Below are 15426 nucleotides of genomic sequence, written 5' to 3' on the forward strand. Positions count from 1 at the left end.
GCAATAAATGCTGGCCAGCGATGCTTACATCCTGTGAACGAATTTTTAAAAAAGACTGTGGCTGCGGCAGATGGGGAGAGAATAAAACACCAGGAAAAACCTACTTGACCTCATCCTCACCAATCTACCTGTCGCAGAAATATCTGTCCATGATAGCATTTATAACAGTGACCACCGCACAGTCCTTGTGGAGACGAAGTCCCATCTTCACAATGAGGATACCATCCATCGTGTTGTGTGGCAATACCACCGTGCTGAATCAGATAGATTCAGAACAATTCGAGCAGTTCAAAACTGGGCACCCATAGAAACATAGAAAATAGGTGCAGGAGTAGGCCATTCGGCCCTTAGAGCGTACACCGCCATTCAACATGATCATGGCTGATCATTCAACCTCAGTACCCCATACCTGCCTTCTCTCCATACACCCTGATTCCTTTAGCCATAATGGCCACATCTAACTTCCTTTTGAATATGTCCAACAAACTGAACTTAACAACTTTCTGTGGCAGAGAATTCCACAGGTTCACAATTCTCTGAGTGAAGAAGTTTCTCCTCAGCTCGATCCAAAATGGCTTACCCCTTATCCTTAGACTGTGTCCCCTGGTTCTGGACTTTCCCAACATCGGGAACATTCTTCCTGCATCTAACCTGTCCAGTCCCGTCAGAATTTTATACGTTTCTATGAGATCCCCTCTCATTCTTCTAAATTCCAGTGAGTATAAGCCTAACCGATCGAGTCTTTCATCATATATCAGTCCTGCCATCCTGGGAATCAGTCTGGTGAACCTTCGCTGCACTCCCTCAATCGCAAGAATGTCCTTCCTCAGATTAGGAAACCAAAACTGTACACAATACTCAAGGCTCCGTACAACTGCAGCAAGACCTCCCTGCTCCTATACTCAAATCACCTTGCTATGAAGGCCAGCATGCCATTTGCTTTCTTTACTATCTGCTGTACCTGCATGCCTACCTTCAATGACTGATGTATCATTACACCCAGGTCTCATTGCACCTCCTCTTTTCCTAATGTGTCACCATTCAGATAATAATCTGCCTTCCTGTTTTTACCACCAAAGTGAATAACTTCACATTTATCCACACTATACTGCATCTGCCATGCATTTGCCTAACCTGTCCAAGTCCCCCTGCAGCCTCTTAGCATCCTCCTCGCAGCTTGCACTGCCACCCAGATTAGTGTCATCTGCAAACTTGGAGATATTACATTCAATTCCTTCATCTAAATCATTAATGTATATTGTAAATAGCTGGGGTCCCAGGACTGAACCCTGTGGCACCCCACTAGTCACTGCCTGCCATTCTGAAAAGGACCTGTTCATTCCCACTCTTTGCTTCCTGTCTGCCAACCATTTCTCTATCCACATCAATATATTACCCCCAATACCTTGTGCTTTAATTTTACACACTAATCTCTTGTGTGGGACCTTGTCAAAAGCCTATTGAAAGTCCAAATACACCACATCTACTGGTTCTCCCTTATCCACGCTACTAGTTACATCCTCAAAAAACTCTGGAAGATTTGTCAAGCATGATTTCTCTTTCATAAATCCATGCTGACTTGGACCGATCCTGTCACTGCTTTCCAAATGCGCTGCTATTACATCTTTAATAAATGATTCCAGCATTTTCCCCACCACCGATGTCAGGCTAACAAGTCTATAATTCCCTGTTTTCTCTCTCCCTTCTTTTTTAAAAAGTGGGGTTACGTTAGCTACCCTCCAATCCATAGGAACTGATCCAGAGTCCATGGAATGTTGGAAAATGATCACCAATGCATCTACTATTTCTAAGGCCACTTCCTTAAGTACTCTGGGATAAAGAATATCATGCCCTGTGGATTTATTGGCCTTCAGTCTCTTCAATTACCCTAACACCATTTCCTGATTAATAAGGATTTCCCTCAGTTCCCCCTTCTTGCTAGACCCTCGGTCCCCTAGTATTTTCAGGAAGTTATTCGTGTCTTCCTTAGTGAAGACAGAACCAAAGTATTTGTTCAATTGGTCTGCCATTTCCTTGTTCCCCATTATGAATTCACCTGATTCTGACTGCAAGGGACCTACATTAGTCTCCACTAATCTTTTTCTCTTCACGTATCTATAGAAGCTTTTGTAGTTAGTTTTTATGTTCCCTGCAAGCTTCCTCTCATAATCTATTTTCCCCCTCATAATTAAATCCTTTGTCCTCCTCTGCTGAATTCTAAATTTCTCCCAGTCCTCAGGTTTGCTGCTTTTTCTGGCCAATTTATATGCCTCTTCTTTGGATTTAACACTTTCCCTAATGTCCCTTGTTAGCCATGGTTGAGCCACCTTCCTTTTTTTATTTTTACGCCACACAGGGATGTACAATTGTTGTAGTTCATCCATGTGATCTTTAAATGTCTGCCATTGCCTATCCACCGTCAACCCTTTAAGTATCATTCACCAGTCTATCCTAGCCAATTCACGTCTCATAACGTCGAAGTTTCCTTTCTTTAAGTTCAGGACCCTAGCCTCTGAATTAACTGTGTCACTCTCCATCTTAATGAAGAATTCTACCATAATATGGTCATTCTTCTCCAAGGGGCCTCGCACGACCAGATTGCTAATTAATCCTCTCTTGTCACACAAGACCCAGTCTCTAGTTGGTTCCTCGACATATTGGTCTCGAAAACCATCCCTTATACACTCCAGGAACTCGCCCTCCACAGTATTGCTACCAGTTTGGCATGAGGCACTGTGGGCAAACAGCTGCAACAGAATTGTATTCCACCACAATCTGTAACCTTATGATCTGACATATCTCTAACTTTAGCATTACCATCAAGCCAGGGAACCAACCTAGTTTATGTGGAGTGCAGAAGAGCATGCCCAGAGCAGCACCAGGGGTACCTAAAAATGAGGTGCCAACCTGGGGAAGCTGCATCGCAGGACTACATGCATGTGAAACAGTGGAAGCAGCGTACTATAGACAGGGCTAAGCGATCCCACAATTAAGGATCAGGTCAAAGCTCTAGTCATGAATGGTGGTGGACAATTAAACAACTAATGGGAGGAGGAGGCTCCATGAATATCCCCATCCTCAACGTCTAGCACGGGAGTGCAAAAGACAAGGCTGAAGCGTTGGCAACCATCTTCACCCAGAAGTGCCAAGTGGGTGATCTATATCAGCTGCCTCCTGAGGTCCCCACCATCACAGAAGCCAGTCTTAAGTCAATTTGATTCATTTGATATGCTATCAAGAAACGGCTGTGCGCACTGGATATAGAAAAGGCAATGGGCCCCAACAATTTCCCGATGGTTGTGCTGAAAACTTGTGCTCCAGAACTAGCTGTGCCTCTAGCCAAGCTATTCCATTACATCTACAATACTGGCATCAATCGGACAATGTGGAAAACTGCCCAGGTATGTCCTGTCCACAAAAAGCAGGACAAATCCAATCTGGCCAATTATCGCCCCATCAGTCTTCTCTCAATCATCAGCAAAGTGATGGATGGTGTCATCGACAGTGCTATCAAGCAGCATTGACACTCCAATAACCTGCTCACCAATGCTCAGTTTGGGTTCCGCCAGGACCAATCAGCTCCAGTCCGCATTGCAGCCTTAGTTTAAACATAGACAAAAGAGCTGAATTCCAGAGGTGAGGTGAGAGTGATTGCCCTTGAGATCAAGTCAGCATTTGACAGAGTGTGGCATCAAGGAACCCTAGTAAAATTGAAGTCAGTGGGAATCAGGGGGAAAGCTCTCCACTGGCTAAAGTCATTCCTAGCACAAAGGAAGATGGTTGTGGTTGTTGGAGGTCAATCATTGTAGCCCTAGGACATCGCTGCAGGAGTTCCTCGGGGCAGTGTCCTAGCCACAACCATCTTCAGCTGCATCATCAATGATCTTCCCTCCATCATAAGGTCAGAAGTGGGGATGTTCGCTGATGACTGAGTTCAGTTCCATTCGTAACTCCTCAGATAATGAAGCAGTCCATGTCCACTCGCAGCAAGACTTGGGTGACATTGAGACTTGGATTGATAAGTGGCAAGTAACATTCCCGCCACACAAGTGCCAGGAAATGACTGTACAATCATAGAAACACAGAAAATAGATGCAGGAGTAGGCCATTCGGCCCTTCGAGCCTGCACCACCATTTAATATGATCATGGCTGAACATGCAACTTCAGTACCCCATTCCTGCTTTCTCTCCATACCCATTGATCCCTTCAGCCACATCTAACTCCCTTTTGAAGGTATCTAACGAACTGGCCTCAAAAACTTTCTGTGGTAGAAAATTCCGCAGGTTCACAATTCTCTGAGTGAAGAAGTTTCTCCTCATCTCGGTCCTAAATGGCTTACCACTTATCCTTAGACTGTGACCCCTGGTTCTGGTCTTCCCCAATATCGGGAACATTCTTCCTGCATCTAACCTGTCCAATCCCATCAGAATTTTATATGTTTCTATGAGATTGCCTCTCATTTTTCTAAATTCCAGTGAATATAAGCCTAGTCAATCCAGTCTTTCGTCATATGTCAGTCCTGCCATCCTGAGAATCAGTCTGGTGAACCTTCGCTGAACTCCCTCAATAGCAAGAATGTCCTTCTTCAGATTAGGAGACCAAAACTGTACACAATATTCAAGGTATAGCCTCACCAAGGCCCTGTACAACTGCAGTAAGACCTCCCTGCTCCTATACTTAATTCCTCTCGCTTTGAAGGCCAACATGCCATTTGCCTTCTTCACCGCCTGCTGTACCTGCATGCCAACTTTCAATGACTGATGTACCATGACACCCAGGTGTCATTGCAACTCCCCTTTTCCTAATCTGTCACCATTCAGATAATATTCTGCCATCCGGTTTTTGCCACCAAAGTGGATAACCTCACATTTATCTTGATGATACTGCATCTGCCATGCATTTGCCCACTCACCTAACCTGTCCAAGTCACCCCGCAGCCTCTTAGCTCGCACTGCCACCCAGCTTAGTGTCATCTGCAAACTTGGAGATATTACATTCAATTCCTTTGTCTAAATCATTAATGTATATTGTAAATAGCTGGGGTCCCAGCATTGAACCTTGCAGTATCCCACTAGTCAATGCCTGCCATTCTGAAAAGGACCCGTTTATTCCTACTCTTTGCTTCCTATCTGCCAACCAGTTCTCTATCCACGTCAATACATTACCCCCAATACCACGTGCTTTAATTTTGCACACTAATCTCTTGTGTGGGACCTTGTCAAAAGCCTTTTGAAATATACCACATCTACTGGTTCTCCCTTGTCCACTCTACTAATTACATCCTCAAAAAACTCCAGAAGATTTGTCAAGTATGATTTCCCTTTCATAAATCCATGCTAACTTGGACCGATCCTGTCACTGGTCTCCAAATGCGCTGCTATTACATCTTTAATAAATGATTCCAACATTTTTCCCACTACCGATGTCAGGTTAACCGGTCTATAATTCCCTGTTTTCTCTCTCCCTCCTTTTTTAAAAAGTGGGGTTACATTAGCTACCCTCCAATCCATAGGAACTGATCCAGAGTCCATGGAATGTTGGAAAATGACCACCAATGCATCTCGGACCACTTCCTTAAGTACTCTGCGTTGCAGACTTTCAGGCTCTGAGGGTTTATTGTCCTTCAGTCACTTCAATTTCCCTAACACCATTTCCTGACTAATAAGGATTTCCCTCAGTTCCCCCTTCTCGCTAGACCCTCGGTCCCCTAGTATTTTCAGAAAGTTATTCGTGTCTTCCTTAGTGAAGACAGAATCAAAGTATTTGTTCAATTGGTCTGCCATTTCTTTGTTCCCCATTATGAATGCATCTGATTCTGATTGTAAGGGACCTACATTAGTATTCACTAATATTTTTCTCTTCACATATCTTTAGAAGCTTTTGCAGTCAGTTTTTATGTTCCCTGCAAGCTTACTCTCATACTCTATTTTCCCCCTCCTAATTAAACCCTTAGTCCTCCTCTGTTGAATTCTAAATTTCTCCCAGTCCTCAGGTTTGCTGCTTTTTCTGGCCAATTTATATGCCTCTTCCTTGGATTTAACACTATCCCTAATTTCCCTTGTTAGCCACGGTTGAGCCAGCTTCCCCATTTTATTTTTATGCCAGACAGGAATGTACAATTGTTGACGTTCATCCATGTGATCTTTAAATGTCTGCCATTGCCTATCCACCGCCAACCCTTTAACATAAGAACATAAGAACATAAGAATTAGGAACAGGAGTAGGCCATCTAGCCCCTCGAGCCTGCTCTGCCATTCAACAAGATCATGGCTGATCTGGCCGTGGACTCAGCTCCACTTACCCGCCCGCTCCCCGTAACCCTTAATTCCCTTATTGGTTAAAAATCTATCCGTCTCTGAATGATAAGTATCATTCTCCAGTCTATCCTAGCCAATTCACGTCTCATACCATCGAAGTTACCTTTCTTTAAGTTCAGGACTCTAGTCTCTGAATTAACTGTGTCATTCTCCATCTTAATGAAGAAATCTACCATATTATGATCACTTTTCCCCAAGGGGTCTCGCACAACAAGATTGCTAATTAATCCTCTCTCATTACACAACACCCAGTCTAGGATGGCCAGCTCTCTAATTGGTTCCTTGACATATTGGTCTAGAAAACCATCCCTTCTACACTCCAGAAAATCCTCCTCCAAATTATTGCTACCAATTTGGTTAGCCCAATCTATATGCAGATTAAAGTCACCCATGATAACTGCTCTACCTTTATTGCCCGCATCCCTTATTTCCTGTCTCTATTTTTTTAAGAGTTTAACCACCCTCCCTTGACATTCAACGGCATTACCATTGCTGAATCTCCCACCATCAACATATTGGGGGTCACCATCATCCAGAAACTTAACTTGACCAGTTACTTAAATATTATGGCTACAAGAGCAGGTCAGAGGCTGTGTATTCTGCGGCGAGTGACTCACCTCCTGACTCCCCAAAGCTTTTCCGCCATCTACAAGGCACGCGTCAGGAGTGTGATGGAATATTCTCCACTTGCCTGGATGAGTGCAGCTCCAACAACATTCAAGAAGCTCGACACCATCCAGAGCAAAACAGCCTGCTTGATAGGCACCCCATCCATCCCCTTAAACATTCACTTCCTCCACTACTGGAGCACTATGGCTGCAGTGTGTACCATCTACAAGATGCACTGCAGCAACTCACCAAGGCTTCTTCATCTAGAAGGACAAGAGCAGCAGGCGCATGGGTATACCATGAGCTGCAAGTTCCCCTCGAAGTTACACACCATCCTGACTTGGAAATATATCGCCGTTGTTTCATCATTGCTGGTTCAAAATCCTGGAATTCCCTCCCTATCAGCACCGTGGGGGTACCTTCAGGTTCAAGAAGGCCGCTCACCACCACCTTCTCAAGGGCAATTATTGATGGGCAATAAATGCTGACCTTGCCTGTGAAGCCCACATTCCAGGATCAAATAAAAAGAGGTGATACTTTGACCCCAAAATTTACTAAGGCGCGATTTGAAGCGGCAGGGGAGGCAAGTTATGGTCAGGAAACCTAGAAGTTTTAAGTTCAGGTTGTGTTTGAATTATTTTTCCCTGTTTCACCCCAGCAGCCAACCAGGTAGACACGCTGGCAGACTTGCGGGATAGCCTGTGGTAGATCGGAGATAGGGAGCGGAGAGGATGGACGAGGTAGACATTGAGGAGGCCCGGGAGGGGGGAGATCGGAAAAGCTGCGGGGAGACCAGAAAGGCTGGATGGCTGGAGAGGAGAAAGACCGGAGGTAGATATTGGAGAAGCGAGTGAGGGGTGAATTGGAATGGCCTTGGGGATATGGGAAAGGCTGATGGAGAGGAGATTAGAAAGGCTAGGGGTGGATATCGAAAAAGCCGTAGGGTGGAGGGGGAACGGGGAAATCAGAATGGTCTTGGGCAGATCATGGATGGAAGGTCGGGGTGAGATCGCGGCACCAGGTGGATTTGGTGGTGAGACCCAGAGACACTGTAGGCCGAGGTTCCCAGACTTCGTAGGGGCTGGAGAGGTAGGTCAGGGCTCAGAAAGTTCAGGAGAGGATCCAATCACTGGAAAGGTTAACAGGTTTGCTTGGGGGTCCGGGAGGTGGGGAGCAATCCTGCTCCTCCTGGCCCACAAGCAGTGCTGGAAAGGCATTTACCTGTTCCATTCAGCAGTCTTGTCTCCCATCAGCTGCGGGATTTTCCGAGGCACGGGAAACCTGGCCGGCCAGCATTAAAGCTGGAACACAGATAAAATCTGTGGCATGCAGCCTCATAAGAACACAAGAACATAAGAACATAAGAAATAGGAGCAGGAGTAGGCCTTTTGACCCCTTGAGCCTGCTCCACCATTTAACAAGATCATGGCTGATCTGACCATGGACTCAATTGCATTTCCCTGCCCACTCCCCATAATCCTTTATTCCATTATCGCTCAAAAATTTGTCTATCTCCGCCTTAAATATATTCAATAACCCAGCCTCCACAGTTCTCTGGGACAGAGAATTCCACAGATTTACAACCCTCTGAGAGAAGAAATTCCTCCTCATCTCAGTTTTAAATGGCCGGCCCCTTATTCTGAGACTATGCCCCCTAGTTTTAGTTTCCCCTATGTGTAAATATCCTCTTTGCATCCAACTTGTCAAGCCCCCTCATTATTTTATATGCTTCGATAAGATCACCTCTCATTCTTCTGAACTCCAATGAGTATAGTCCCAGCCTACTCAACCTATCTTCATAAGTCAACCCCCTCATCTCCGGAATCAATCTAGTGAACCTTCTCTGATCAACCTCCAATGCAAGTATATCCTTTCTTAAATACGGAGACCAGAGTTGCACGCAGTACTCCAGGTGTGACTTCACCAATAACCTGTACAGTTGTAGCAGGACTTCTCTGCTCTTACATTCTATCCACCTTGCAATGAAGGCCAACATTCCATTTGCCTTCCTGATTACTTGCTGTACCTGCATATTAACGTTTTGTGTTTAATGCACAAGGACCCCCAGGTCCCTGTGTGCTGAAGAACTTTGCAATTTTTCTCCATTTAAATTATAGTTTGCTTTTCTAATTTTTCTGCCAAAGTGAGTAACATCCCATTTTCCTACATTATACTCCATCTGCTAATTTTTTGGCCACTTAATTAGCCTGTCTATATCCCTTTGCAGATTTTTTGTGTTCTCCTCATAATTTGCCTTCCCACCCATCTTTATATTATCAACAAACTTGGCTTCATTACACTCGGTCCCTTCATCCAAGTCATTAATATAGATTGTAATGGAGCCCCAACACCGAACCCTGCGGCACCCCATTGTTTGCCAACCGGAAACTGACCCGTTTATCCCGACTCTGTTTTCTGTTAGTTAGCCAATCCTCAATCCATGCTAATATAGTACCCCCAACCCCATGAACTTTTATCCTGTGCAGTAACCTTTTATGTGGCACCTTATTGAATGCTACTGTAAATCCAAATACAGCACATTCACTGGTTCCCCCTTATCCACCCTACTCGTTAAATCCTCAAAGAACTCAAGCAAATTTGTTAAACATGATTTGTTTTTCATAAAACGATGCCCTCTGCTTAGAAATATAGAAACAAAGAAAATAGGTGCAGGAGTAGGCCATTCGGCCCTTCGAGCCTGCACCATCATTCAATAAGATCATGGCTGATCATTCACCTCAGTACCCCTGTCCTGCTTTCTCTCCATACCCCTTGATCCCTTTAGCCATCAGGGCCATATCTAACTGCCTCTTGAATACATCTAACGAACTGGCATCAATAACTCTCTGCAGTAGAGAATTCCAGAAGTTAACAACTCTCTGAGTCTTAAATGGCTTATCCCTTATCCTTAGCTTGATTGAATTGTGCTTTTCCTGCTACTGTTTCCTTAATAATGGACTCCAGCATTTTCCCAACAACAGATGTTAAGCTAACCGATCTATAGTTTCCAGCTTTCTGTCTGCCTCTTTTTTATATAGTGGCGTTACAATCCGCTGGGACCTCCCAAGAATCCAGGGAATTTTGGTAGATTACAACCAATGCATTCACTATCTCTGCAGCCACATCTTTTAGGACCCTAGGATGTAAGCCATCAGGTCCAGATAATTTGTCCACCTTTAGTCCCATTGGGCCCAAATTTCCCCAGGAGTTGCTCCGTTTTTTTGGGGGCAACTTGATTTTTCTGGAATATTTTAAAAATCCCCATTCTGCACAATTAAATTGAGCCAGTGTAAGAGAGTTAGTTAGGATTTTTTCTAGTTTAGTTTTTTTCAAAAGGGAGCGTTACCAGCCACCTACGCCTGTTTTGGCTATTTAAGCCGGATTGTACAGCTAATAGTTGCTCCAAACAAACTTAGGCCAGCATATGTGGCCACTTGTGACCGCACAGAAAACCCTTGTGGAGAGTTAAGAAATCAGCGCAGGTAGCCAGAGATAGGGGGGAAAGGGAAGTGAGAGGACCTTGCAAAGCACTAAACATCTTCACAACAACATTGAAGAAGCATAAAAAAACATCAATAATAAATAATAAATAAACAAAAATTAAAACTTAAAAACTCATTGTCTCTTTGAGCACAGTTGTATGCTCCGTAGGCCAAAAGGTTTCTAGCTCTGTCAGATTTTAAAATAAATTTCTCGTTTACCCGTTCCTGAATAAATGCAATCACGCTGGGCCAAACAAGGTACATTAGTTCACACCGATTGGATATCCTATCAACATTAAATGAAAACTATCTTTTATAGTCTAAAATGCTCCGTCTATTTCAACACAATGACACCCAAAATCTAGTTAAATGATGGATTGATCTGCAAGTTTCTCACTGAAATTAAGCAGCACCGATGTCAGCATGTCTTTGGACTAGCTATGACCTCCATCTCTGGATAGTATATTAACGTTTCAAATCACCACTAGCCTCGCTCTATGCTGCTAGTTTATTGTTACGAAAATTCAGAACTTAATATTACAGAAATATGTTTAACTGCATCGGAACTGAACTTTTCCTTAAAGACAAAATGCTACCCCTCACACCCAGCTATTAAAAAAGTTCCCTTTACGCGAGTCCCAATGGCTCGTGTAAAACATAGAAACCTAGAGAATAGGTGCAGGAGTAGGTCATTCAGCCATTCAAGCCTGCACCGCCATTCAATAAGATCATGGCTGATCACACCCTCAGTACTCCTTTCCTGCTTTCTCTCCATACCCCATGATCCCCTTAGCCATAAGGGCCATATCTAACTCCCTCTTGAATATATCCAATGAACTGGCATCAACAACTCTCTGAGTGAAGGAACTCTCCTAATTGGCCTACCCCTTATCCTAAGACTATGTCTCCGGTTCTGGACTTCCCCAACATCGGGAACATTCTTCCTGCATCTAACCTGTCCCATCCCGTCAGAATCTTATATGTTTCTATGAGATGCTCTCTCATCCTTCTAAACTCCAGTGAATAAAGGCCCAGTTGATCCAGTCTCTCCTCATATGACAGTCCAGCCATCCCTGGAATCAGTCTGGTGATCCTTCGCTGCATTCCCTCAATAGCAAGAACGTCCTTCCTCAGATTGTAAACACTCTGCTAAGCGATTCACTGTGGCTGCTGGTGATTCTAAACAGTAGAATTCCATGAACTCCGTCTGAACCTGTCTGACAGACATGCCACTCCTGCTAGCGCACCTGACTTACTTCAACCATGGCTCTGTGTTGTGCAGTATAGTTTACCAATGCAGTGTTGTTGAAGAGTATCGGGTCATCCCTTCAGCCAGGGATAGGGGCAGCAAGCATCGGGTCGTCCCTTTGGCCAGGGATAGGGTCGGCGAGCATTGGGACTGGCTCACAGCCTGCAGGATGGCTGGAAGGGTGAGGGGCTACTGCGCATGCGCACAGACTCCACTGCGCATGCGCACAGCTGCCGGCATTGTTTTCGGTGCAGTGCTGTAGCTCCATCCCCCACTGCTTTTGACACGCCACGCCAAGGTCCATGGAGCAGGGAGAATACCGAGGTAAATTTTTGGCGCCGTTTTTGGAGTACAAAGTCGGCGCACCTCAGGCAAGTGCACCGTTTTAACCGGAGGGCCAAATTTTAGCCCATTATTTTACCGAGTACTACTTCTTTAGTGGTAGTGATTGTATTAAGTTCCCCCCTCCCTATAGCCCCTTGATTATCCCCTATTGGGCTGTTTTTAGTGTTTTCTACTGTAAAGACCGATACAAAATATGTGTTCAAAGTCTCTGCCATTTCCCTGTTCCCCATTATTAATTCCCCAGTCTCATCCTCTAGGGGACCAACATTTACTTTAGCCACTCTTTTTCTTTTTATTTATCTGTAGAAACTCTTACTATCTGTTTTTATATTTCCTTTCATAATCTATCTTCCCTCCCATTATTATTTTTTAGTCGTTCTTTGCTGGTTTTTAAAAGTTTCCCAATCCTCTAGCCTCCCACTAGTCTTGGCCACATTGTATGCCCTTGTTTTCAATTTTGACACCATCCCTTATTTCCTTGGTTAGCCACGGATGGTTATCACTTAACTTACAGCCTTTCCTTCTCATTGGGATATATTTTTTTTGAGTGATATGAAATATCTCCTTAAATGTCTGCCACTGCTCATCAACCTTCCCACTCTTTAATCTATTTTCCCAGTCCACTTTAGCCAACTCTGCCTTCATACCTTTGTAACTTCCTTTATTTAAGCTTAGGATACTGGTTAGAGATCCATTTAGGACCGAGATGCGGAGGAATTTCTTCACCCAGAGAGTGGTGAACCTGTGGAATTCTCTACCACAGAAAGTTGTTGAGGCCAATTCACTAAATATATTCAAAAAGGAGTTAGATGAGGTCCTTACTACTAGGGGGATCAAGGGGTATGGCAAGAAAGCAGGAATGGGGTACTGAAGTTGAATGTTCAGCCATGAACTCATTGAATGGCGGTGCAGGCTAGAAGGGCTGAATGGCCTACTCCTGCACCTATTTTCTATGTTTCTATGTTTCTATGTTTCTATGTTTCTCATCTTTCTCATTAAAAGATTTAAATGAGGGACCCACCTGCTTAGAGCATTTTGGTCCCTCACTCCCCCCACCCTCCCCCGTCCCACCTCTGTTAAAACTGGAAGTGGGCAGTTTTGTGGCCAGTTGGATTTGTGTTTTAAATTTTAACATTTTGACTTCCCATTTGGCCTAAAGCCATATGTTTTTGAGGTTAAAATTACCCCTTCATATCCAGTGGTACAGATGAAAATCTATCCCATTACATGCAACTCCCAATCAATTTTGCATTTCTTGGAGTCCTCCGAGCAATTACACCACCTTCACTTCTGGCTTTCCCTTTCTCTCTTCCCTTCTTTACATCGGTCTGTCTCTTCCCTTGCACTTCTGTTTCACTCTCCTCCTTCACTTCTGTCAGTTGGTTTCTCCTCCTTTCTGAAATGTCAGCAAAATAATACTGGGCTATCTTACACTAAATGTTGCTGCCAGCTTTAGAAATAATGATAGACATATTGACCAGCTTTATGGTCAAAGGAACATTTCAACCAATAAAGATACATACAACACACTGAAAGCAGTTGGTAAAGGTAACAGGTAATTTTACTATCAATTAATTTTTGTTAATTGGGTGTTGATCATCTTTAAATTATATTTTTAATCACTGCACCTTTTATTGAAAAACATTACTATATTTATTTTATTCCATTTTCTCAGTCCTGGATCTCTTCATACCTTATATAGTCTGGTAACTCAGTAATCTCGATATTTCAATCAACTTCGATCACCACATTGATATTTATCTGAATAACTGGGCAGATATTACTTAAGGTGAAGTGAGCACTATTGATGAAAATTCCTCACCTCTGAAATACCCACTAGGAGAAATAGTTGATGGGATTTTTGAAAATCAGATCGCTGGCTCTCCCACCTTTCTTGGTAAGGGAGCAGTAGGTTGATATGTCTCCCGCTCCACGCAGCACAACGCTCCCTTTCTCATTGGGAACTGCAGGAAGGTAGATTGCTGAAGCAGGTCCCACCAGAGTAGGAAAGTTACTGGAAGCAGGAGTTGGGTATCACCCCACTACAGAAACATCTGATCTGTGGGAGTATCAGCGACAGACAGCAGGAGTGCAGTCGGAACTTGCTGTGCGCAAATTGCCTATCACGTTTGTTGTGTATGGAGAAAGAGTCAAACTGAACACTGTGAGCTCAAAGTAAAGTGTGACCCTGTCTTTTATTTGCAGGTCTCCAGAGTGCCTCTCCAACCTATGAAGCCTCCTTAAATACGTGTGCTCCCAAGGGATTATGGGATCCCTTGGGATTCCAGGAGATAAGCCCTCTGGTGGCTGTACAGAGTAAATACAAGTCCACATATATAACAACACTCCTCCCCCTCCCCCGCCAAAGTGTAACTATTTACAATGTGAGTCGATCTGGGGCCCTTCTTGCCCTGGTTGATTGTCTTGGTGTGAAAGCTGGTGTTGTTGAAACATTTGTTGGGTCCTCACTGGGCTGCTGTGCAGCTGGTCTTACTGGGCTGCCTGGTGTGTTGGGCCTCGTTGGGCTGCTGGATGATGGGTTCTGCTTCGTGGTCAACCGTGGTGCCGGTTGCCACTGGTGTGTATGTTGGGGGATCAAAAAAGGTAGGGTCCAAGGTGGGTTGCTCAGGATAGTCCATGAATCTGAGTTTGATTTGGTCCAAGTGTTTCCGGTGAATGAGTTCATTTGAAAACACCCTGCTCCCCTCTTTGGCCACGACAGTGCTGGGAAGCCACTTGGAACCTTGTCCATAATTTAATACAAATACAGGATCATTGATTTCAATCTTGCGTGACACATTTGTGCTATCATGGTATGCACTTTGTTAAAGCCGCCTGCTTTTTACCTGTTCATGTAGATCAGGGTGAACTAACGAGAGCCTTGCCTTAAGTGCTCTTTCCATGAGCAGTTCAGCAGGTGGGATCCCAGTGAGCGAGTGGGATCTCATGTGGTAGCTAAGCAGGACTCGGGATAGGCGAGTCTGCATTGAGCCTTCAGTTACCCTCTTAATGGTTTGCACTGCTCTCTCTGCCTGACCATCGGACGCTGGTTTAAATGGGACAGATGTGACATATTTGATCCCATTACAGGTCATGAATTCTTTGAACTCAGCACTGGTAAAACATGGCCTGTTGTCGCTCACCAGGACATCGGGTAAGCCATGTGTGGCAAACATGGCCCGCAGGCTTTCAGTAGTGGCAGCAGACATGCTAGCCGACATTATCTCACATTCAATCCACTTGGAGTACGCGCCTACAACCACAAGGAACATTTTACCCAAGAACGGGCCTGCATAGTCGACGTGTACCATAGACCACGGTTTGGAGGGCCAAGACCATAAACTTAGCAGCGCCTCCCTGGGTACATTGCTTAACTGCAAGCATGTATTACATCTGTGAACGCAGGACTCGAAGTCCGCATCG

At 44.4% G+C, this 15426-nt stretch overlaps 1 protein-coding gene across 1 annotated transcript in view; it reads right to left on the reverse strand.

Annotated features, from left to right (window-relative positions):
• Positions 1-15426, reverse strand: part of kcnh5b (potassium voltage-gated channel, subfamily H (eag-related), member 5b) — a 604928-nt gene that overhangs the window by 398690 nt on the left and 190812 nt on the right. Inside the window, 1 exon segment of the mRNA XM_070877933.1 lies at positions 5269-5283. Coding sequence (XP_070734034.1) covers positions 5269-5283 — 15 coding nt within the window.

This window comes from Pristiophorus japonicus, chromosome 4 (genome assembly GCF_044704955.1).
Source record: "Pristiophorus japonicus isolate sPriJap1 chromosome 4, sPriJap1.hap1, whole genome shotgun sequence".
NCBI classification, from domain to species: Eukaryota; Metazoa; Chordata; class Chondrichthyes; family Pristiophoridae; genus Pristiophorus; species Pristiophorus japonicus.